We start from the raw sequence: 26,783 nt of genomic DNA on the forward strand, positions 1-26,783 counted from the left end.
AAGGGAAAATAATATAAACTTTTAATTTTCTTATTCTTAATTGAGCTAAGACAGAGGTTTGCTCAAAAATCAGCATCTATTTACATACCTATACATATACAGGTATATGCATATAAAGTGAAATGGATGACAGCAATGATAGAAGAAATGGAAGGAGGAATTAGGATTACTGCTAATATAGAATTCACCCACTATCTGTAAAGCAGTTTACTGTTAACGGAAAAGTAAATGAATGAAGTATAATATACCATGCTGCTGCTGCTAAGTCGCTCCAGTCGTGTCCGACTCTGTGCGACCCCATAGATGGCAGCCCACCAGGCTCCCCCATCCCTGGGATTCTCCAGGCAAGAACACTGGAGAGGGTTGCCATTTCCTTCTCCAATGCACAAAAGTGAAAAGTGAAAGGGAAGTCGCTCAGTCGTGTCCGACTCTTAGCGACTCCATAGACTGCAGCCTACCAGGCTCCTCCGCGCATGGGATTTTCCAGGCAAGAGTATTGGAGTGGGTTGCCATTTCCATCTCCGAATATACCATGCTACCACTAGCCAAAAGAAAATACAAATACAGACAGAGGGAGCTTCAAAGCAAGGAAAATTACCAGTGATAAAGAATGGCATTATATAATACAGGGGTTAAATCCCCCATGAAGACATAACAATCTTTAATGTGTACATGCTTAACAACACAGCATCAAGTTACATGAGGCAACAACTGGTAAAACTGCAAGGGAACGGATGTACCAATTACTATAGCTGGAAACTTCAATATCCCTCTCTCAGAAATGGATAGATTCAGCAAGCAGAAAATCAGTAAGCACAGAGGTGAACTAAACAATACTTTCAAACAAATGGATACAGAGACATCTAAAGAAAACTTCATCTAACAAGAGCAGAATACATATTTTCTCAAGCTTACATGGAACATTAACGAAGACAGACCAATCTGGGACATAAAATGGACCTTAACAAACTTAAAAGAGTAGAAATCATACAATGTGTGTTCTCAGATCACAGAGGAATTAAACTAGAATTCAGTAAGAGGATACCTGGAAAATCCCCAAATAAGTTAGCAGCTAAACGACACAGTTCTAAGCACATGGGTCAAAGAAGAAATCTCAAGAGAAATCAAAAGTATTTTGAACTAAAAAGAAATGAAACACAACTTATCAAACGCTGTGGGATACAGTGACAGTAGTGCACAGAGGGAAATTTATAGCATTGAATGTATTTTTAGCAAAGATCTAAAATTAATAATAGAAGTTTCTACCTTAATTGTGCAAACTACCACACAATTACATTCACCTCACACACTAGCAAAGTAACACTCAAAATTCTCTAAGCCAGACCTCAACGGTACATGAACCGTGAACTTCCAGATGTTCAAGCTGGATTTAGAAAAGGCAGAGGAACCAGGGATCAAACTGCCAAATCTGTTGGATCATCAAAAAAGCAAGAGAGTTCCAGAAAAACATCTACTTCTGCTTTATTGACTATGTTGAAGCCTTTGACTATGTGGAACACAACAAACTGGAAAATTCTGAAAGAGATGCGGAATACCAGATCACCTGACCTGTCTCCTGAGAAATCCGTTTGCAGGTCAAGAAGCAACAGTTAGAATTGGACATGAACACCAGACTGGTTCCAAATTGGGAAAGGAGTACGTCAAGGCTGTATATTGTCACCCTATTTATTTAACTTATATGCAGAGTACATCATGAGAAATGCTGGGCTGGATGAAGCACAAACTAGAAAGAAGATTGCCAGGAGAAATACGAATAGCCTCAGATATGCAGATGACACCACCCTTATCACAGAAAGCGAAGTAAAGAGCTTCTTGATGAAAGTGAGAGAGTGAAAACAATGACTTAAAACTCAACATTCAGAAAACTAAGATCATGGCATTCAGTCCCATCACTTCATGGCAAATGGATGGGGAAACAATGGAAACAGTGACAGAGTTTATTTTTCTGGGCTCCAAAATCACTGCAGATGGTGATTGCAGCCATGAAATTAAAAGACGCTTGCTCCTTGGAAGAAAAGGTAGGACCAACCTAGACAGCATATTAAAGAGCAGAGACATTACTTTGCCACAAAGGTCCATCCAGTCAAAGCTATAGTTTTTCTAGTAGTCATGTATGGATTGACAGCTGGACTATAAAGAAAGCTGAGCACTGGAGAATTGATGCTTTTGAACTGTGGTGCTGGTGAAGACTCTTGAGAGTCCCTTGGACTATAAGGAAATCCAACCAGTCCATCCTAAAGGAAATCAGTCCTAAATATTAATTGGAAGGACTGATGCTGAAGCTGAAACGTCAATACTTTGGCCACCTAATGTGAAGAACTGACTCACTGGAAAAGACCCTGATGCGGGGAAAGATTGAAGGCAGGAGGAGAAGGGGACAACAGAGGATGAGATGGTTGGATGGCATCACAGACTTGATGGGCATTAGTTTGAGTAAGTTCCAAGAGCTGGTGATGGAGAGGGAAGCCTGGCGTGCTGCAGTCCATGGGGTCATAAAAAGTCAGACACGACTAAGCGAATGGACTGAACTGAACCTTGGGAAACGAGAAAAAGAAGATTCAATCAAAATAAGGTAAAGAAAAGAAACAATAAGAATTAGTGTAGGAATCAATTAAATTGAAAGCAGGAAATTAATGGAGAATATCATGAAACCAACAACTAGTTCTTTTAACAAGATCCACAAAAGTGATAAGCTTCTAGTCAGGCTTCTAGTCAGACTCATTGGAAAAGACCCTGATGCTGGAAAAGATTATTTATTTTCTCACCTGATTGGCTTGGCTTCGCAGGTAGACACTTCTGGCATTCAGACCTTCAAAGGGAGAAGGTCTTGAGCTTCTGTAAGGCTCACTGGTAACCACGGTATCTTGATGGAAAAGATGATCTTTCACTAGAGAACTGGAAGTATCTTCTTCAGCTGCCTAATGGGAACAATCCCCAACTCATTAGTTGCCAGAATATGAAAACAACAACAAAATAAAATACCTTCACTAACAAGAATTCAGCAAGTTGGTCAATATGTAGCACCATCACTGTGTATGGCAGTTCCCCAAAATCAAATACACATTATGAAGCCATGTCAAAATAACAGAGTATGAATTAAAAAAAAAAACAAACTCAAGTTTATGAGCAAAAGGGACCATCTATAGAAAACAATATAGGATGAATCAGAAGGCTAACCATGCCATGTGAGAGATGTATCTGATTATAGTAAAGCTGTTAGTTATAACTAAAAGTAATATGTACACAGAAAGTGAAGAAATTATGAGGAAGAAAATGCAAATCAGTAAAATTGTTACTTTGAAAATTTTCTTTAAAAATTGTTTTTTACACAGTACCAAAGACTGTACTGTATGATATGAGGGAAAGAAGGTGATGATATGATATGAAGTCAAAGAAGGAAGGTAGTAGTCTATGATCTTGTTCAATAAGGAAATTAATTATTAGCCTTAATTTATGGATTACTTTGAAGGATTCAAATCATATACGGACTTAGGGAAGGAGACATGTCAATCAATGACAGTCAAGAATGAAATGCTTTGAAACTTCATAAACAATATTTCTGTGAAATAAATACTGAATAAGTGAAACTTAGCATATCAGAAAACAGAAAATCCTGAGAAGGTTTTGTTTCTTTTAAGAAATGAGATAACTACTTGCTATTATTTTTCCCATTAGTATATAGTTATCTGGGAAGAAACAGTGACAACCAAGTAAAATGACAGTAATACGTCTACTGCCTCACTCTAAAATATTTATAGTAATCATAACAGGGCTAATATTTTTAAAAGGAGAAACCTTTACAATCTATTTTATAAAAATAAAAACATTAAAATTTGGCTTACTTTAAAATTCAACAACAATACTCATTAAATGGTAAGATATTATAAATTTATAAATGCACATATGGCCCTTGCTCTGAAACAAAGTAGTTTTGCGACATTTTATTTCTCTGGGACTCAGTTTTTTTAATTATTAAATAATTATAATACCTATACAGTTTTATTAACTATTGTAAGGATTTAGTGAGATAATATATACGAAAATGCTCTGAAAACTAAAAGCTGCTATTTTATCAGGAAGTAGTCAATTAAACTTTAAAAATGTATCTGAGAATCTACTGCCTACTGAAAATTAATTGTGTCAAACCCAGTTAATTGCTATTTTTATATAATTTTCCTAATAGTTGTCCCCTGTTATAACAATGCTCAGTTACTGCAAAGGAGTTGGCTAGATAATGGTATCCAGCAAACATTCTTTCAAAATGCATGATAAAAGTTGAGAATAAAAAAAATTCAGGAAATATATTTGTTCCAGAGAGTTTTCAAAATAAATGACCCAAGTAATTGTCAAAAATCATAAACAACTTGAATAGAAGAAAACAACAAGAACAACAAAAAGGCTTAGAGAAAGGGCCTAGGTTGAAACTCTGTCTTATCCACTTAGGGTATAAAATTTGAGCAACTGACTTTTCTAAATCACAATTCCTTTTTATTATAAAGTGGGTTCAATATTTGTATTAAAAATCTCAGGGTCAGCTGAGATAACTCAAAGAGATTAAAAACTATAAATAAGCACAAACTGCAGTGTTAGTCATAGTATCAGGAATGGTCATAAAATAATTATGCTTTCTATGGTGACAACTATCTGGATCAGGTCGTCTCTACTGCATTCTAATCTAACGGAAATCATTTAACAATTGTAAAATAAAACTTACTTAAAAATATGTATCTGAACAAATATAAAATGGTTTCATGACCCAGTGTTTTACTGTATGACTAAGGTTCATTATACTTATATTCTGTACATTAAACAGTAAATACATTTCTTTTTGATTAAATACATTTTTAAAGGGAAATATAAAAAGTATTATTTCATTATTAAACAAATAAACATGTGGATGATAGTTGGGTAATAAATGATTTAGTTCAACTATTAAATGCTTACCAAACTACCTGGAATTAACCTATAGAATTATTTCATACTACACAGTAAATTTACAGCTATACACCTCAAAGTGTCTCAGTTAATAAAATAACTAAAACATCTTTCAGGAGTCTGGTAAAACAAATAAACCTTCAATGTACAGTCTACAATCTACAATAAGGGATATACTATCTGTGAATTGTGAGAAACTAACATTTGTAGAGAATCTTTAACAGAAAAAGGGCATTTTTCTACTGCTTAACTGTATCTCTTTCAGCAAGCTTAAATTGAGATGTATGTTAAACTGATGAAGTTAAAAAAAAAGTGGTGATAGGAGAATGGTCATTCTCATTCACTGCTAATTCTATACACAGGAGTAAAATCTGGGCCAACCATTTCTGAACAGCACTTTTAATAAAATATATCAAAAGCTTTAAAAACATGTATACATTTTGAACATTTACTCGATTTAGTAAAGAAAAAAAATGTACTAAATGGAAAGAGCTTTAGGCATAAAATATTTTCCTCAGAAAATTTTTTAATAGTAAAAATGAAGAAACAACTTTAATGTCCCAAATTAATGGGATGGTTATGTAAATTATGGTATATCCACTTAACATAATGAGTGGTCATTTGAAATTAGGCTTATGAATAATATCTACTTTGTGGAGAATTAATGCTAAAAAGTCCATATATAAAGTTTTATTTACATATTTTAAGCGTGAAAAGATAAAAGATTTAAAGGATATAAAATGAATGCTAATTCTATTCCTGAGTATGATTATGAACGCTTTTCCAATTTTCAAGAGCTTGTTCACTTTTTATAAGGTGGGTTTCTTTTAAAATCTAGGTATATACTTTCTCCCTTTATTTTCATGTAAAATCATAGTATTTTATTTTATTTTTAAATTTTATTTTATTTTTAAACTTTACATAATTGTATTAGTTTTGCCAAATATCAAAATGAATCCACCACAGGTATACATAGTATTTTAAAATATAACACAATTATATTCTATCAAAATATTCAAATAATTCATTAACTAATGAACCAGTCCAAGCAGATCCCCTCCCCCTCCACCCCCGCCACCCTGTATTTGAAATAATAAACTGAGACATTGTTCAAGCCTTGTTTCAAATCCTTCAGATTCAGGCAGAATATCTCTTTTGGTCAATAAAATAAAATAATTTTCAAAAACAAGCTAAAATTCTGAGTGTTTTTCAAATCCATTTTCTCTTCTCCATACCCACTTAGCTACTTTCTTAATGCAAGCTTTCATTATTTTTTTGCCTCTTATTTTAGCAGGTTTCTAAATGATTGCCTCGTTAAAGTTTAGGCATGAAAATTTGTTGGTTTTCCTACTCAGAATCCTTATAAGGTATCCAATTATCAATTATCCAATTATTGGGGAGCCCTATACACACTGGAAAATAGAGGGCAGAGAATCATTACTGTCTGAGGAATGTTTTCATAAGATAAACAATTTATGCAATCCATAGAAATGGGCTCTCTCACTCTAGAAGCACTGAGATACAAGATAAAGTCTCGTTTATTTCATAGGAAAAAGAAACATAATAAATACATGAAAAGACGGTGGACTTCAATTAAAGATTTAAAACTATGATGCCAATTTTTATACAGACTAGAAAGGATGGAAAATATACATAATAATACTCGATACTAGGAAGGGTATGGAGAAATAATATTTTGTACTGTTGGTGAGAGTGCAATTCTTCTTTGAGAAACTTTTATACAGATACATACATAAACAAATAATCATCTTAGCACTTTTTTTTAACAAAAAAGATAAGAACAAAGAAAATATCCTATGGCTGTATGACCATGGGACTGGTTAAAAATTTATGATATATATATATATATGATAAATTCTAAAAGCCATTAAAAAGATCTGTATGCAGTACTCACAAGAATTGCTAAATGAAAAAAAAAGCTAGGTATACAATTGTTAATATGACATGATCCTATTTGTCAATTTGAAAGGATGGATAAACAGATATTTTAAAATTTTATTAGTATAAGGAAGGATATACACCAAACCACTGACATTTCCCTTAGGAAATATTTTATATAAAGGACTACAGATATAGTAACATAAAGGTAATAAAGTAAATATGTGCATAGTTATCACCCAACTTCAAAAAGAGAAATAACCAAGACAACAAATAACATCAATACGACAACAGCATCCCCTATCTATATCACCTATATAGGAAAATATTATCTTGAAGTAGTTTTTTATTTCCAATTTCTTACGCTTCTGTACAGTTTTACCACACAAATATGATTTCTAAACAATATTTAGTTATAGATGTTTCTGGATTTTGACTGATACCATGCTACTTGGGACATTATGGAACCTGCTTTTCTTGCTCAACTTTTTTTGCATGAAATTTATTCATGTTGACATATGTAGCAATAGCTCACTCCTTTTCACTTGTAGTGTTGACAGCTAACATATATTAAGCACTTTCTATGTATCAGACATTGTCCCAAGTACTTTACATGATTTAATTCATTTAATCCTCACAACAACCCTTCAAGGTAGTTGGCATTATTTTGTCTCTACAAGTAGAAACTAAAGCTTAAAGAGATTATGTAACTTGACTAAGATAAAACACTTAATTTTTTGCTATTTCAAACAACAGTGCTAAGAACATTCTTCTACAGGCCTCATGATACACATTTAAAATAATTTTTCTGGTACCTATACCACAGGTAGAGATGCTGGAATTATAAAACACATGTATGCTCTGATTTATAAAATAAAAATTATTTTCCAAGGTGGTTTTAACAATTTACATATCCACAAACAATGTTCTACATCTAGGCATTATCACAACTTTCTTATTTGTGGATATGCTACTTAATTTCTATAATAATGAACTAGGCCTAAAATTTAGTGTTTTCTTTACATGAACAAGAAATTTTGAGAATGAACAAAAGCACTAACAAATGCATGTACAGGTTTGTCACTTTACCATGGTTCCTACTCCACGGTTTTATAATCACTTTCTGTTTAAGATTATTTACTACCCTGTTTCTCTCCAGGACCGTCTGACATTTCACAATTCTGATTCTTTGTACATGTCATTTCCTCTGCCCACAAAGATTATCTTCTATTTTCTACTACAAAAACTCCTTTTCAGAGTTTGGGATTAACATATAGACACTACTATATATAAAAGAGATAAACAACAAGGACTACTACATAGCACAGGGAACTCTAGTCAATATTCTATAATCACCTATATGTCTGTTGATCCATTATTTAATTCATTTAATCCTCACAACAACCCTTCAAGGTACTTGGTGTTATTTTATCTCTACTCCACAAGAAGAAACTAAAGCTTAAAGAGATTATGTAACTTGCCTAAGATAAAGCAGTTAATTTTTTGCCAAACTCATAAGAAAAAAATTGTCATTTTATTAAAAAAATTTGTACTATTTGTTATTAAAATTAATAAAAGCCAAAACATTTTTAAAAATTTGGGTAAGAGTAAAAAGGCAAAAAGTATTCTGGCTAACTTTTGAATTTTTTAATTGGATTGTAACTCTTTAGAAGAAGTAATTAACTACAGGAATAGGGATATAACCTCAAATTAGGTTGTGGAAAATCTTCCACAAGAGCAGAAAATTTAATACATGAAAGCCACAAAGAATGTACATACATATGCACAATCTTCATCTTTTAAAAAGTTGTCTATAGCTGTAGCATACATCCAATGCTTTTAGTACACTGGCTCCTCTGTATTATCTAAAAAGTAAACTATGCCAATATTTAATGTACAGTGGAAACCTGCTTCACTCTCGTAGGCTTGTATAGTAATTACTCTCCTATGGTTGCTCAGAGATAGTTTAGCTTTATCTCTCTCTAAGATTAATAAAGCAATTTTTGTGTGCAGAGGCAAAAGGATGCAGTATAAATTAATAATTTTAGCTGTTCAGTTCAGTTCAGTCACTCAGTCGTGTCCGACTCTTTGCGACCCCATGAATCGGAGCACGCCAGGCCTCCCTGTCCATCACCAACTCCCGGAGTTCACCCAGACTCACGTCCATCGAGTCAGTGATGCCATCCAGCCATCTCATCCTCTGTCGTCCCCTTCTCCTCCTGCCCCCAATCCCTCCCAGCATCAGTCTTTTCCAATGAGTCAATTCTTTGCATGAGGTAGCCAAAGTACTGGAGTTTCAGCTTTAGCATCATTCCTTCTAAAGAACACCCAGGACTGATCTCCTTCAGAATGGACCAGTTGGATCTCTTTGCAGTCCAAGGGACTCTCAAGAGTCTTCTCCAACACCACAGTTCAAAAGCATCAATTCTTCGGCGCTCAGCCTTCTTCACAGTCCAACTCTCACATCCATACATGACCGCAGGAAAAACCATAGCCTTGACTAGACGAACCTTTGTTGGCAAAGTAATGTCTCTGCTTTTGAATATGCTATTTAGGTTGGTCATAACTTTCCTTCCGAGGAGTAAGCGTCTTTTAATTTCATGGCTGCAGTCACCATCTGCAGTGATTTTGGAGCCCCCCAAAAATAAAGCCTGACACTGTTTCCACTGTTTCCCCATCTATTTTCCATCTCAATTAGAACATAAGTCTAGAAGACAGTTGTAGAGAAAATAAATACAGATTTTGCTTTTTTCCTCCTTTTGTCCTGTCTCCCTAAATTAATTCTGAGGCAGAGAAAATAGCATTGTTCTGCAAACTTTTTAAAATGTATTGTTCCCAATAAATAATCTAGTGTGAAGAAAGGTGGTTAGATGAGTATTACAGTCTATCAACTGCTCCAAACTTTAATTCTTATATATCACAAATCACAGGTCTGAGTGTGTGACTGGGTCATATCTAATAAGAGAAGTTTTAAATAATTATACTACTAGTTTATTTTAGCATGATGGAAAAAAATAGAAATGTTCTTTGATAAGAAATCTTATATTTTGGGCTTCCCAGGTGGTGCTAGTTGGCCATCTGCCAATGCAGGGGACATAAGAGACATGGGTTCAATCACTGGATCCAGAGATTACCTGGAGAAGGGCATGACAACCCACTCCAGTATTCTTGACTGGTGACATCTCCTGGACAGAGAAGCCTGGTTGGTTATAGTCCATGGGGTCACAAAGACTAGGACCCAACTTAGCAATTGAGCACTGAGCACATGCAAACTTAGAAAGCAGAGAAAGGGGGAATATATTACTAGTAATTCTACAAGCCCAACAAAATTACTATTTATACTTTGATGTGGCAGCAACGCATTTTAGATTTGACCACAAATGTCTCCTGTTCCCTAGGTTTCTTTTAATTATTTTTCATTATCTTAGGAATAAACTAACCTTGAATTTTTAATTTTACAAGTCTATGAGCTTTGTCTTAAAACATTAATAGCATATATAGTATTTTGTTTAGGCAATCTGAACACAATAATCAGTGATGAAATAATATGGAAGGAATATGAGAAAAATACCAAGATACAATGTCCAGCAAAAACAAGAAAAACAAGTTCTTCAACCTAGATTAATCAACTGAAATACTAACCTATGTTTTCTTTTTATTTTTTAAAAAAATTTGTCTATTTTTTAATTGAAGGTAATTACTTTACAGAACTTTGTTGTTTCCTGTCAAACATCAACATGAATCAGCCATAGGTGTACGCAAAAAGTTAGGTTTGGCTTAAAAGTGGTATTAGGTGTTCAGGGATTGTTTATTGTCTGTAAATCTGTTTCTTAGTTAATAGGCAGGCTGTAGTTGCATAGTTCCTACAAACTAAAAATTTTTAGACAATCCTTTAACTGGTGAATATATTTCTAGGATTTTATCCTAAGGTCACATTCAGAAATATCAACAAAAATTAATGTATATGACCATGGAAACTAAGTAAATGTTCAAAGAAACATGAATGGTTAAATAAACTGTAGTATCAGATCAGATCAGTCGTAGTTACATAAAATAATGGCTAAATTCAAGGTCTCTGAAATCAGACTGTGTGGGTTCAAATTCTATGACTTTTTACTAAATTTCAATAACCACAATCTCTACTGTTACCAATACAAACAAAAATCCGATCAAGGACACAATCAAAATGGAGAAGAGATTGATTCTAATGGTGATTTTCAGTTAGTTCAGTTCAGTCACTCAGTCGTGTCTGACTCTTTGCGACCCCATGGACTGCAGAATACCAGGCTTCCCTGTCCATAACCACCTCCTAGAGCTTGCTCAAACTCATGTCCATCAAGTTAATGATGCCATCCTACCATCTCATTCTCTGTTGTCCCCTTCTCCTCCTGTCTTCAAAGTTTCCCAGCTAAAGGATATTTTCCAATGAGTCAGTTCTTCACATCAGGTAGCTTCAGCTACAGCATCAGTCCTTCCAATGAACATTCAGGACTGATTTCCTTTAGGATTGACTGGTTTGATCTCCTTGCAGTCCAAGGGACTCTTCTCCAACACCACAGTTCAAAAGCATCAATTCTTTGGCACTCAGTTTTCTTTATGGTCCAACTCTCACGTCCATACTTGAACTGGAAAAAACAGCTTTCACTAGACAGGCCTTTGTTGGTAATGTTTCTGCTTTTTAATATGCTGTCTAGGTTTCTCATAGCTTTTCTTCCGAGGAGCAAGTGTCTTTTAATTTCATGGCTGCAGTCACCATCCAGGGTGATTTTGGAGGCCAAGAAAATAGTCTGTCACTGTTTCCATTGTTTCCCCATCTATTTGCCAGGCAGTGATGGGACTGGATGCCATGATCTTAGTTTTCTCAATGTTGAGTTTTAAGCCAGCATTTTCACTCTCCTCTTGCACCTTCACTAAGAGGCTCTTTAGTTCTTCTTCACATTCTGCCATAAGGGTGGTCTCATCTGCATAACTAAGGGTATTGATATTTCTTCCGGAAATATTGATTCCAGCTTGTGATTCATCCAGCCCAACATTTCACATGATGTACTCTGTGGCTCAGCTGATAAAGAATCTGCCTGCAATGCAGGAGACCTGGATTCAATCCCTGGATAGGGAAGATCCCCTGGAGGCTACCACCCCAGTATTCTGGCCTGGAGAATTCCATGGACTGTATAGTCCATGGGGTCACAAAGATTCAGACACAAGTGAGTGACTTTCACTTCACTTCACTCTGCATGTAAGTTAAATAAGTAGGACGACAATATACAGCCTTGATATACTCCTTTCCCAATTTGGAACCAGTTCATTGTTTCATGTCCAGTTTTAACTGTTGCTTCTTACCCTGCATACAGATTTCTCAGAAGGCAGGTAAGGTGGTCTGGTATTCTCATCTCTTTCAGAATTTTTCCAGTTTGGTGTCCACACAAAGGCTTTGGTGTAGTCAATGAAGCAGATGTTTTTCTAGAATTCTCTTGCTTTTTCTATGATCCAATGGATGTTGGCACTTTGATCTCTGGTTCCTCTGCCTTTTCTAAGTCCAGCTTGAACATCTGGAAGTTCACAGTCACATACTGTTGAAGCCTTGCTGGGAGAATTTTGAGCATTACTTTGCTAGCGTGTGAGATGAGTGCAATTGTGCAGTAGTTTGAACATTCTTTGGCATTCCCTTTCTTTGGGATTGGAATGAAAACTGGCCTTTTCCAGTCCTGTGGTCACTGCTGAGTTTTTCCAAACTTGCTGGCATATTGAGTGCAGCACTTTCACAGCATCATCTTTCAGGATTTGAAATAGCTCAACTGGAATTCCATCACCTCCACTAGCTTTGTTCATAGTGATGTTTCTTAAGGCCCACCTGACTTTGCATTCCAGGATGTCTGGCTCTAGGTGAGTGATCACACTATCGTGGTTATCTGGGTCATGAAGATCTTTTTTGTACAGTTCTTCTGTGTATTCTTGCATCTCTTCTTAATATCTTCTGCTTTGGTCAGGTCCATACCATTTCTATCCTTTATTGTGCCTACCTTTACGTAAAATGTTCCCTTGGTATCTCTAATTTTCTTGAAGAGACCTCTAGTCTTTCCCATTCTATTGTTTTCCTCTATTTCCTTGCATTGATCGCTAAGGAAGGCTTTCTTATATCTCCTTGCTGTTCTTTGGAACTGCATTCAAACGGGTATATCTTTCCTTCTCTCCTTTGCCTTCAGCTTCTCTTCTTTTTTCAGCTATTTCTAAGGCCTCCTCAGACAACTATTTTGCCTTTTTGCATTTTGTTCTTGGGGATGGTCTTGATCACTGCCTCCTATACTCCATCCATAGTTCTTCAGGCACTCTATCAGATCTAATCCCTTGAATCTATTTGTCACTTCCACTGTATAATTGTAACAGATTTGATTTATGTCATACCTGAATGGTCTAGTGGTTTTCCCTACTTGGTATTTGACTACAACAGAAAAACTGAGGCAGAAGTACCCAAAATCTTTAAAACAGCAATTACCTCTGGGGTAGGGATAAATGATTCCTGATTTCTTCTTTATAGTTTTCTAACTATCCAAAGATTCTACATGAAGTTTAAGAGTCAAGAAAAAAATTCAATGACAAACATTATGCAAAAAGATTATATACAGTTTTTCCCCCTTGTTAGTAATTAAATAAAACTCATTCTAAAACATAAAGGTTACAGGAACTGAACTATAAGATAGTACTTAATGACCCATGTTAAAGTGTTACCTACCACCTTTGAAAATGAATGTATGAACAATTCATATGCTCCTTAACTAAAGCAAATGACTTTAAAAAATAAAGGTACATTACAATCCTTTTAATCATCTGGCTGAAAAATGACACTACTTAATTCTAAAAAAGGATGTTAGTCAAGTATTTCTCAGTGGTTAAGAGAGAATATGATATTGTCTCACTTCAGATCAATTAGGTGTCCTTCCTCTGTCCCAAAGCATGGAATCTGAGATCTTGTTCTTATAATCACAACCAGTCATGAGGCAAGTTTTATGGATTGTTACAAACCTAGCATGTCTGAACAGTAAGAGCTGTTACAACTAATAACTCTGGTTGGAAAAACAATTTAAAATAATCTTAAAGCAAATGTAAGCTAGCATTAAAACAAACAAAAAAAATCCCACCTTAATTGGCTTATTAAAATAGTGAAAGAAACCAAATGAAAAGAAAGAACACTCATACCTTACTACTACTTGGGGTTTTTTGTTTTTCTAAAAACACCTTAGTTTTGAAGATTTTTCTTCAATAAACTTTTCCTAAGTACCAGCCACGTATATGGTCAACACTGTACTAAACATTAGGGATAAAAGATGGGCAAGATATGATTTTAAATCCAAATAATGATGTTATGACATCCTTCAAAGACATATATGAAAGAGAAAGGTAAATACCTTTCCAGTGATTTTTGATACTGATGAAGATAACTGCTGAAAGCTCAAAGTTGTCTACTGTAAATAATCAAATGTTTAGTGTAGTTATTAGAACAAAACAGCTATTCAAATCTTTATAGAGCAAATTAATAAATATTCAAAATGGAGAAGATTCCACTGATATTTCAAGTCTTAAAAATATTTATGATGTAACTATAACAGTTATTTTCTTGGGGTTAAAAAGATAGTGGGTTATTCTTTTAACGCCATTTTAGTTACCTTTGCAAATAATTACTAATAAAGTAAACCTAACATAACCACCAGAGAAGGCAATGGCACCCCAGTCCAGTACTCTTGCCTGGAAAATCCCATGGACAGAGGAGCCTGGTAGGCTGCTGTCTATGGGGTCACATAGAGTCAGACACAACTGAGCGACTTCACTTTCACTTTTCACGCATTGCAGAAGGAAATGGCAACCCACTCCAGTGTTCTTGCCTGGAGAATCCCAGGGAGGGCAGAGCCTGGTGGGCTGCCGTCTGTGGGGTCACACAGAGTCGGACACGACTGGAGTGCCTTAGCAGCAGCAGCAACATAACCACTCTGATAAACTACAGTTAACCTGCACTAAAATTCAAAATGTTATGTATGTCAAGTCCATTGGTGAATTATGAAACTTTATTCCTAATAAGGTGGCTAACTTAATTAGAACACTTTATAACTTCCAATACACTGCAAAATAAGAATAAGGTACTTGAGAACTGGCACTACGGTAAACTTAAGACTTTTGTCAGTTTAATTCTGGAAGTTGATTCTTTTCAAAAATTTCACATTTTGCTAGCCTCTCAGTATCCTTCAAATTCAAGTTAATATATCACATATACATCATCAGGCTCAGAATTTTTTTAAACTAATAAGAACTGATTTTTTTCCTACCCAAACATACTTTTAGTTATAAGCGCACTATCAAACCAAGATGTAATACAATCTTCTTTTGAAAGATGGGATTTAGCCTAAGGGAGATGTATATCTAAAGAAATTCAGAATGGGAGTAAGATAAAATGAACATGACTATAAATATTAGCTTTCATTCTAATCATCTTCCTTTTCTGCTTAGATATTGGCTAGCTATGGCTGCATAATAAATTACCACAAAGAACATTTACTATCTGATAGCTTCTTTAAGTGAGAAATTTGGGAGCAACTTAGCTGTTCACTAACAGGAATAAGTACATTTCCTCTCTCTGATTCTGAGGACCTGTGAACTAAAGAGAGAAATGATCTGCTCCACATACAACCAAAATACAATGGCAGGGCAGGTAGAGGATAACTGCTATAAAACCTTCTGGTTCAAAGTAAGAGAAAATGGGAGAGTCGCTGATCCAAAGTAATTCTATAATCAAGGTGGGAATATGTTAGAAGTTCCTCGAATATGGGAATAATTCTCCAAAGCTGTTGGCTCTGCCCTTTGAGATTTTGGTTCTACGTCTGAGTTATCTTTCCATTTTATGAAAGATAGTCAAATTTTACATGTACGACATTTTTAAACCTGCTTTCTGCCAGTAGAATTTTGGGGATCTAAGGGGTCATGCCTTAGGTTGGTGATATTTTTGCTAATTAACTCTTTTGAAAACTTTGTAAGTCTCTTGTCAATCTTACCGAGGTCCACTCTGTTAGATAAAAAGTGTAGTCATAAATCTGACTTAAACTCTTTTCTACTTCAAATTTCTGCTAAGAACACCTTTAATCTGTTGTAAGCCCTCTTACTTTAATTAAAAGGTTCTCTGAGGCTCACTTTACATCTTTCTGATTATATAGAAAAGATGTTAACAAAGGATGTTGTAGTCAAAACATTGGCTTCATCTTAAGACAAACTTATCTGAGTGTCTTAGACTTACCTCTGCCTGGAAGCCAAGTCCTAATTTTAGCATAGTTCAACATATTGAGAGGATGAGAATTTTCAAAACCAGCAAGTCCTGCTTCTTTTTTTATTTGTTTGCTTAGGAGTCCTTCCTGAGCCCATTTCTGCCAACTTCTGTTTTAACAATAAGCAGAACATTATCTATTTCACGTATCACTATAGGTGACCGTATTGCTCCACTTTCTGCTACTATATAACAGTGATTTCCTTTCTTAGTTTCCAATATGGTTTTCTTCATTTTCACTTCAGTCGTCATTGGCAGTCTCTTCAAAGGCTTAACATTAAGCTTCTAACTACTGTCCCCAAGTTCAAATTATATGCCACATTTTAAAGTGCTTGTTATGGCAACATCCCATTACAGGTAGCAAAATCTGTATCAGGAACAAATTATCCCCAAACCTAAAGGCTTAAAATGACATTTATTATTTTAGTTTCTCTAGGTTATGAATTCAGGAACAGTTTAACAAGGTGGTTCTGACTCACATTCCCTACAGAAGTTACAGTTAAGACATTAGCTATGACTGCAGTCATCAGAAGTCTCCTTTGGGGGTGAATGACCTGCATTCAAGATGGCTCATGAACATGTTTATTGTCACAAAGTTTCAGGTCCTCACCACAAGAACATCTCCAGAGTTGCCTGAGTGTCCCCATGACACGACAGTTGGCATCCTTCAGTATGGTGAACCGAGAGAGCCAGAAAGAAGCTGCAATATCTCCTATGGCCTACCTCTGGAAGTCATACTCTTGTCATTCCTACCATATGCTTTTTGTTCAGTAACAACCCACTAAGTACAGCACCTTCTCAAAGGGACAAGATTCAGATCCCATCAAAAGGAACATAATTTAAGAATCTATTTTAAAAACATCACAGTAAATAAAAACCAAGAATTAAAATTTGACATAAAAATTGCTCTTTGTAAAATTACATTTAAGTGGAAGCCTATTTTAGAGTCTCTAGTGACAATGCACATTTTCTACTTTATTATGAAAATAAAAACCAAGCAAGTGCTTAAGTGTCTAATGAAGATAAAATATAAATAACTGTTTCAGGGGTGCTTGTGTAACCTGCTGGACTGGGGGTAATAGAGAGACTCTACTATGAAGCACAGATTCCAAGAAGCCAGCAACAGAATAACTACTCTTCTAGCTTTGGTTATACAGTAATTCTCTTCACTGGGCTCCTCCTTTCTATTTCTGGGCTTCTCTGGTGGCTCAGAGGGTAAAGTGTCTGCCTACAAATGTGGGAGACCTGGGTTGGAGACCTGGGTTCGATCCCTGGGTCAGGAAGATCCCCTGGATCCCTTTCTATTTCTAAATTTTTACTTTTTTTTTTTTGCCTCTTGTGATAAATTTATTATTCCTCATTCATATCTTGCCCATTTTACTACTCCATACCAAAGACTTGACATATATGGCACTAGAAGGAAATAAGATTATGAAAAGAAGACAATGGTTTTTACAAAACCCTTGACTGTGGTATGTACAAAGTTTGCAAACAAATCCTGCAGAAGTTATTCCTCTATACAATGTTATATGTAGAAATGAAGCAAAACCAAAGCAGAATGTAAAAAAACTCTTTTAATAGATGAATTTTAAAGAAATTCACTCTCTTCATAGGGAACAATTCCGAAAACGCTTTTCCATTTCCAGCCCCGTATTTTCTTTGATTGCTGTGGTTGTTGTTCAGTTGCTAAGTTGTGTCCGACTCTTTGTGACCTCATGAACTGCAGCACACCAGGCTTCTCTAACCATCACTGTCTCCAAGTCTGCGTAAACTCATGTCCATTGAGTCAGTGATGCCATCCAACCATATCATCCTCTGTCATCCCCTTCTCCCCTTGTCCTCAATTTTTCCCAGCATCAGGGTCTTCTCCAATGAGTCAGTTCTTTGCATCAGGTGGCCAAAGTATTGGAGCTTCAGTTTCAGTCTTTCCAATGAATATTCAGACTGATTTCCTTTAGGATTGACTGATTTGATCTGTTCCGTCCAAGGGACTCTCAAGAATCTTCTCTAGCACCACAATTCCAAAGCACCAATTTTTCAGCACTCACCCTTCTTTATGTTTCAACTCTAACGTCCATACATGACTACTGGAAAAACCACAGCTTTGACTATACAGACCTTTGTCAGCAAACTGATGTCTCTGCTTTTTAATATGCTAAGTTGGTCATAGCTTTTCTTCCAAGGAGCAACTATCTTTTAATTTCATGGCTGCAGTCACTGTTCACATTGATTTTGGATTGTAAGAAAAAGAAATCTGACTCTGTTTTTCACGTTTTTCCCCATCTATTTGCCATGAAGTGATAGGACTGGATGTCATGATCTTACTTTTTTGAATGCTGAGTTTTAAGCCAGCTTTTTCATTCTCCTCTTTCACCTCCATCAAGAGGCTCTTTAGTTCCTCTTCACTTTCTGCCATTAATTGGTATCATCTGCACATCTGAGGTTGCAGATATTTCTACTGGCAATCTAGATTCCAGCTTGTGATTCATCCAGCCTGGCATTTGGAATGATGTACTCCTTTCCCCATTTTGAACCAGTCTGTTGTTTCATGTCTGGATCTAACTTGTCCTACATACAGGTTGTGATTCATCCAGTCCAGCATTATTTTCGTTGATACCAGAACAAAATAGAACTTTGGAAAACAATTAACTAAAAAAATATTTATTTTGTATTTTATTACTTACACCTAATTAACTGAAATTCACTATAAAATAATAACTAGCAGTCAATAAAATAAATAGATTCATATATTAAAACACAAATAAGAACTCTTAAATGCATAATAAATATGTTAGGATACATCCACTGAAAGCAAATTACAGACACAAAAAGATTGAAAATCGTAAACTTGAAACACTAAGGGCACATAAAAATATTCTCTATTTAAGTGAAGTTTCGGAAAAAATCTATAGTACAATGATATGGTAACACATGCGTACCCATTGACTTGTACAGAAAAACACTCAAAGGCTACGTTTAAAAATATGTATGATGGTTATCATGGAAGACAGCATATTTATGTTTTATTTTTTGAACTCTGCTATACTTCTCACATTTTCAAAATGAAAACCATTTTTATTTTCTGATTGTAAATGTACATAAAACAGTCTGCCACATCTTTAGGTGATTTCTATTTTTATAATAATATGAAAAATTATTTATATAAGGTATACATATAAATTTGTTTTTTTTCTCTATTATTCTAAAAGTACTAGTACTTTAGGATATTAAAAGTACTAAAAAGAAAACCATACAGCTCAGAATCCCACAATCCAAAAGCAACCAACAAAATTATCATTTTAGTTGAGTAATGATGGATCATAACACCACATAATTATGTTTTTTACTACGCAATATATTGCAAGTAAATTACAAATAATAAATTTTTTTACAGGTTTTATGACAAAGATACCTTAATTAATTCAACCATTTCCATTCTATTTAGATAATTTTTTATTATCAATATTTCACACGCTCAAAAATCTGTTTATAAAATTTTTGTGTGTATCTCTATCCTTTCAAATTCATTCACTTGATCAACAGGCATGAATGTTTCTATTTTTATGGCTTTTAAATATGTATTACCAAACTGCTTTCTAAAAACAAATCTACTAAGCTATATTTTCTCTAGCAGAGGGTCAATCTGTCAACCTCATGGAAAGATCCAGTGAGGGGTAAAATTAACTTTTAAAATCTTTGACAATTTGGTAACTAAAGAATGTTAATTTGTACTACTTCCTGAGATTAAGGGTGTTCAAGCTTATCAACATTTTGCACTTATTTTTCTATGAATTTTTAATACAAGTACCTTATGTATGGAATGGGATATCTGTGATGGTTAGTTTTATTTGTAAACTTGCCTAAGCCATGGTGTCAAGTGGTTTGGGCAAACATCAGTCTAAATATTGTGAAGGTAATTTTCATATGTGATGAACATCTAAATCTAGTAGACTCAGTAAAGGAGATAATCCTCCATAAAGTGGGAGGGACCCATTATGAAAAGACTTATAGACTGAGGTCCCACAAAGAGGAAGGAAGTCTGCCTTGAGACTGCCTTCAGACTCAAGACCAAAACATCAACTCTTGCCAGAATTTCCAAGATGCCTGCCTATCTGCTTGCCCTGTGGATTTTGGACTTGCCAGCTCCCACAGTCCGATGAGCCAATTCCTTATAAAACTGAACAAAATCACAGCAAAAGAGACACAGATGTAAAGAATAGACTTTTGGACTCTGTGGGAGAAGGTGAGGGTGGGATGATTTGAGAGAATAGCATTGAAACATGTATATTACCATATGTGAAACAGATTGCCAGTCCAGGTTTGATGCAAGGCAACTGATGAGACAGGGCACTTTTCCAGTGCATTGGGACAACCCTGAGTGATGGGATGAAGAGGGAGGTGGGAGGGGGGTTCAGGATGGGGGACACATGTACACCCATGGCTGATTCATGTGAATGTATGGCAAAAACCACTACAATACTGTCAGGTAATTGGCCTCCAATTAAAATAAATTAATTAATTTACAAAAAAAAAAAATTTAGAATCATATCATAAATTTCTATACAAAAACATTTGTGATTTTGAATGGGTTTGCATACAAATCAATTTTGGGGGAAATTGCAATTTAAACAATATTGAATCTTCTAATTATGAAAAATTCAGTCTTTATAATTAGGCTTTTCTAACAAGTTTTTTTCTTTCACGTTTTTTATTAGACTTATTCCTAGGAACTTTATACTTTTTGATGCTATTATAAATAAAATCTTTCAAGTTTTTTTCATAAAAAAAAAAACTGAACAAAATCAACCTCTCTCTAAATATAAAATGTATATATGTATACATATACACACACATACATACACACAAATTTCCTGACAAATATGGCATCTAAAAATTTCTTAAGAATTTATATGAATTGTTTATTTATTAAGGCTAGTGATTTCCACCACATCCTTCAGGTTTTGAAATTCCTTTGAAGTCAAACTACTTACTTGTAAATTGTCTTCTGTTCCTTCAGCTTCATTTTTAAATGATGGGCATCCTAAGAAAACAAGTAAAAGTTGATTAAGCATAGAATTTTTGTCCTAGATTTTAGAGTTGCTGACTAATTGATAGTATCACTAAGATACTATAGAAGATTGATCAGAGATCATTCTGGACTGCCGGCAACTAGTCAGATGTTAGCCACTCATACTTGCCCCTTTGTTAAGAAAAACAGAGAATAAAGTGATTGTTTTCGTCTTCTACAGGTAAATTTCCAGTTACTTATTAAAGAGATGTATTCTGTAAAAGTGCACTATCTCTACTAAGTCCTCCCCTTGATTTCTCTGAAATACTCAAACTGCTAAGAAGAGTATATGCATTATGTTCTCTGTTCTTCAGGAGATACCCACATGATTTATTCAATTTTTCTAAACACTCTGACCTAAGAAACAGTATTCAGTACCTCAGCTAGGATTTTAGTCACTTTAGTAATAAAGAAAACAAATGAGCTTGAATCCACTATTGACAATCAATAGTCATTTGTTGTTATTGACTTTTGAGCACCAATGATTCTACAGAACTTTTCATCGCATTCAAGAGTGCCTTTAGTTTCAACAAATTAATAAGAAGAATTTATTTGAGCAAAGTATCCTGAGTTTATTTGCTACCCTTGAAGAGAAAGTTGACCTATGGAAAGGGCTGCATAGTTTATTCTTACTATCATAGAAGGCTAAGTAAGAAATATTTAGTGTGATTTTTAAAATCTGTAATAGTGGCTGGTAATAATGCTACCAAGTATATTTTTTTTCAAAGTTCAAAAACAATGAGACAGGCTGAGTATTGTCGTCTACTCTATTTGGCGAGGTGTTTATGAGCTTCTCCTTATTAATTACTTTTTAAAAAAGATAAACCATTCTATCTGATCCTAGGGACAGAAGTATGCTCTTAATGGGGGTATGAGTGTGGACATAAAATTAATTCAAAACACAAAATTCCAGCAGCCAGGGATAACAATTTTCTTTTTAAAGTACTGCTTCTTCCACACTAGCTAAATATCAGAATTAACTGGGAAACTTAAAAAAAAAAATACTGATGCCAGAGTACTATCTCAAACCAGTAATGTCAGAATTTCTGCTGGATGAGGCATTTGGCATCATATATTTTTTTATTTTTAAGTTTCTTGCAATAGTTTAAGAACCATAAGCACTACAGGATAATCTAAAGATTCATATTCACCTCCCCCACCTCCTGCCTAAATTCATGATATATGTTGATAATTTCTCATCACATTTGAAATGCACAGAAACGTTAAAGAAAAAAGGAATGCCTCAGCTCTATTCCCCAAGTAGTTTGATTCAAGTGGTCTGGAGTGAGGACCAGTTATTCTATTTTTCAAAAGCCTCCCAGGTTGATTCACATGTTCAGCCAACAATAAGAACACTGATATAGGGAGAATTTATGGTTTCTTGTACTAAGAATAAAATGACTGCCATCGTTTCATGGAATTTTTTTCTGAATAAAAAATCAAAAATTGTTTACCAAATTCTAGTCTTCTAAAGTAGCTAAAACATTATTTAACTACAGCTTCACTCACTAACAATACATATTTGTGCTAAGTTTTTTGATGTTCTTGCTTCTGGCTTGTCTCATAATTAGTTCACGTTTTCTAATTTTTTTTTACTAAAGTCCCATCTTCAAAATGTACAAGTCACATGCTGTCAACACGTTTTCATTCAGTTGCTTTGTATAAGAAGGTTATTTCTACTAACAGAGATATTTTCTTTCTTAATTAAAAAAACAAATTAAATCTTAGTTATGACTTCTTTAGGGGAAAGAAATGACTTTTGAAGTGATTTCCTTTTGTTTAATTAAGCAAAACCCAGTCTTACATGTAAATATTCTTCCTCCCTTTTAAACTTGCAAGCTTTAGAGTTTATGATCTAACAGACTGGTAAGATACACAAAGGGATAGGTTGCTGTCTCTGCCAGTACTTATTAATGAAATCAGGCAAAGACTTAAGAAAGGTTTTATCATAGAATAACTAGAGTCAACATATATTTAATTATTATACATTTTCTGCTTATAATTACCAAAACAAGGATATGAGTAACACACACGCAGGATTTTGAAAGTTCTGACTGCTCCTCTCTTTTTGAGCCCTTGAAGTCACTTCTACTATATGTAACTAATAAATTAAGGAAACAGTCAAAACAACCTACCTTGAGAAATATCCTCTATGGCTCTCCGAATGCCTCTATCAAAAGCCCTAGCATCAGCAGGACTTTGAAAGGTAAGGCCAAATTTCTTGTCATCAATCTTCCAGTGGTGAAATGTTGGAGTGACCTTATTGTAAATAAGGTCTTTTTTAAGCATACATTCCAAAACCACCTGCCAAAAGTTAAATGCCAAAAATTACTATACATGTATCAAATGAATTTAACATAACTCTTAAATACAAAGTTGAGAAAAGGGCTGTTATATTTTAATAAAAGCATCCCTCCATTAATGTGAGGTCTTGTTACTTAATCTACTCACAAAGTCACTTGATTCAGAAATCAATATGGGATTAAAGAAGATTCTGGAAAGATGGCAGAGTTCTTAAGAAGCCCCAGGTATCTGTCTCCCTACCTAGACAAAACTGGCTGGCAATATCTATCGGATGTAACTATGTTGGAACTTGGAGTCTGCTGAAAGCTTGTAATTTTCAGGAAAAGACATGGACAGTAAACTGCAGTTAATTTTGGTCAATTTCAGCTATTAGTTTAGTAGCAACACCAACCCTCATACCCACTTCCAGCCATAGGGCAGACAGCTGTGCACATGTTCCCGGCACAGCCTGCATACAAATTACAAAAGCCAAGGTGAGTAGAAAGGACCTTATCCTTCAAGAAATAGAGAATTTAACACAGTAATCAACTAGACCAAACAGACATACGAAACACTCTATTCAGTAACAGAACACATGTTTTTCTGAAATGCACAAGGGACATTTTTCAGGATACACCATATGTTAGGCCACAAATTAATCTCACTATATTAAAGAATATGGATATCATACAAAGCATTTCTGACCAAATTAAGATAAAGTTAAAAATCAATAACAAAAGTAAAATTGGAAAATTCAAAATATTCTGGGAATTAAACAACCAACTTATCAAAGAAGAAACCATAAGGGAAGTTATAAGACACTTAAAGAGGATGAAAACAATGATACAACATACCAAAACTTATAGGAAACAAAGAAAGCAGTACTAAGGGAAAAATGTATAAGTATAAACACTTGCATTAAAAAAAAAAGAAAAATCTTAAATCAACAATATAACTTTAAAATTTAAGGAACAAACTAAACCCAAACCTAGCAAAAAGAATAAAGGCAATAATGAAGATCAGAGGACAAAGTAGAGACCAGAAAAATAATAGAGAAAAATCAATGAAACCAAAAGTTGGTTTTGGTTTCTATCAAAAGACTAGAGTAAAATCTTCCTAATTCATTCTATGAGGACAGCATTATCCTGATAACAAAGACACTACAAGACAACTAACTATGTAACAACATCCTTTATGAATATGAAGGATGCAAAAATCCTCAACATTTGCAAACCAAACTCAGCAGTACATTAGAGGGACGATACATACTATGACCAAACTGGATTTATTCTCGAAATGCAAGGACAGTGATAAACACATAAAAACTGATCAAAGTAATATCCTACATGAACAGAATGCAAGGAAAAAATCCACATGATCTCAACTGAAAAAGCAGAAATAGCACTTAACAAAATTTAGGAGAGCAAACTGCCAATATCCATTGAGTCATAGAAAAAGCAAGAGAATTCAGAAAAATATCTACATCTGCTTTATTGATTACGCCAAAGCCTCTGACTGTGTAGATCACAACAAACTATGGAAAATTTTTCAAGAGATAGGAATACCAGACCACCTTACCTGCCCTCCTGAGAAATGTGTAGGCAGATCAAGAAGCAACAAGTTAGAAATGGATATGGAACAACAGACTGGTTCCAAATTGGGAAAGGAGTACGCCAAGGCTGTATATAGTCACCCTGCTTATTTAACTTATATGCCAAGTACATAATGTGAAACGCTGGGCTGGATGAAGCACAAGCTGGAATCAAGAGTTCTGGGAGAAATATCAATAACCTCAGATACACAGATGACAGCACCCTTATGGCAGAAAGTGAAGATGAAAGTGAATGAGGAGAGTGAAAACTTGGCTAAAAACTCAACATTCAAAAAACTAAGATCGTGGCATCCAGTCCCATCACTTCATGGCAAATAGATGGGGAAACAACGGAAACAGTGACAGACTTTATTTTGGGGGGTTCCAAAATCACTGCAGATGGTGACTGCAGCCATGAAATTAAAAGACACCTGCTCCTTGGAAGAAAAGCTATGACCAACCTATACAGCATATTAAAAACCAGAGACATTACTTTGCTGACAAAGGTCCATGCAGTCAAAGCTATGGTTTTTCCCAGTAGTCATGTATGGATGTGAGAGTCTGACTATAAAGAAAGCTGAGCACCGAAGAACTGATGCTTTTGAACTGTGGTGTCGGAGAAGACTCTTGAGAGTCCCTTGGACTGCAAGGAGATTAAACTAGTTAATCCTAAAGGCAGTCCTGAATGTTCAATGAGAGGACTGATGCTGAAGCTGATGTTCCAATACTTTGGCCACCTGATGTGAAGAACTGACTCATTGGGAAAGACCTTGATGCTGGGAAATACCAAAGGCAGGAAGAGAAGGAGACGACAGAAGATGAGATGGTTGGATGGCATCACCGACTTGATGGACCTGAGTTTAAGCAAGCTCTGGCAGTTGGTGATAGACAGGGAGGCCTGGAGTGCTGCAGTTCATGGGTCACAAAGAGCTGGACACAACTGAGTGACTGAACTGAACTGAACACCTTTTCAAGACAAAAATAACCAACAAAAAGGAAACTACATCAAAATATCTGACAACAATGACGAGACTGTTCAATGGAAGAAAGTAAAAGTCTTTTCAACAAATGGTCCTTGGAAACTGGATATCCACATGCAGAAGAATGAAGTTTCATCCTTATCTAACACCACATGTAAAAATTAACTCATAATGGATCAAGGACCTAAAGAAGACCTAAAACAACAGAACTCTTAGAAGAAAACATAGGACAAAAACTCCATGACATTGGATTTGGCAACATTTTCTTGGATATGACACCAAGAACACAGGTAATAAAAGAAAAAATACTGGTATACTACTTACTAATCACTTCTTCCCAACTCCATATGCAGTGATGTGATGTTATATTGATTCTATTATATCTCATATTGATGTTAAGCTATAAACTGCCTCTCTCTACCAACTCCCCCACCAAAAGCTTATTGTTAAACTTTTACCAGCATATCACTGAAAAAATCATATCTGATAGTCAGTTTTGTTAATTCTGCAATAAATGACAAATAAAACAAAATAATGTCCTGCTTGCTTACAGGCAAAGTGTGTTAGCACTTGTATTTTACAAACTGTCACAAAAACCATTTTTCAATAATAATAATAATAAAATTCATAATTAAGTTCTGGAATTCAAGAAGTTAAAACTGGTATTATGGATTACTGCAACATATTTACTTAATTTATTAC

At 34.9% G+C, this 26,783-nt stretch overlaps 1 protein-coding gene across 1 annotated transcript in view; it reads right to left on the bottom strand.

Moving 5' to 3' along the window:
• Positions 1-26,783, bottom strand: part of SPRED1 (sprouty related EVH1 domain containing 1) — a 123,149-nt gene that overhangs the window by 11,363 nt on the left and 85,003 nt on the right. Inside the window, exons 3-5 of the mRNA XM_006073014.4 lie at positions 23,363-23,531; positions 21,151-21,200; positions 2,787-2,939 (exon numbers count right to left, since the gene is read on the bottom strand). Coding sequence (XP_006073076.2) covers positions 2,787-2,939; positions 21,151-21,200; positions 23,363-23,531 — 372 coding nt within the window. The remainder of the gene's footprint in view (positions 1-2,786; positions 2,940-21,150; positions 21,201-23,362; positions 23,532-26,783) is intronic.

Source organism: Bubalus bubalis, chromosome 11 (genome assembly GCF_019923935.1).
Source record: "Bubalus bubalis isolate 160015118507 breed Murrah chromosome 11, NDDB_SH_1, whole genome shotgun sequence".
Taxonomy (NCBI): Eukaryota; Metazoa; Chordata; class Mammalia; order Artiodactyla; family Bovidae; genus Bubalus; species Bubalus bubalis.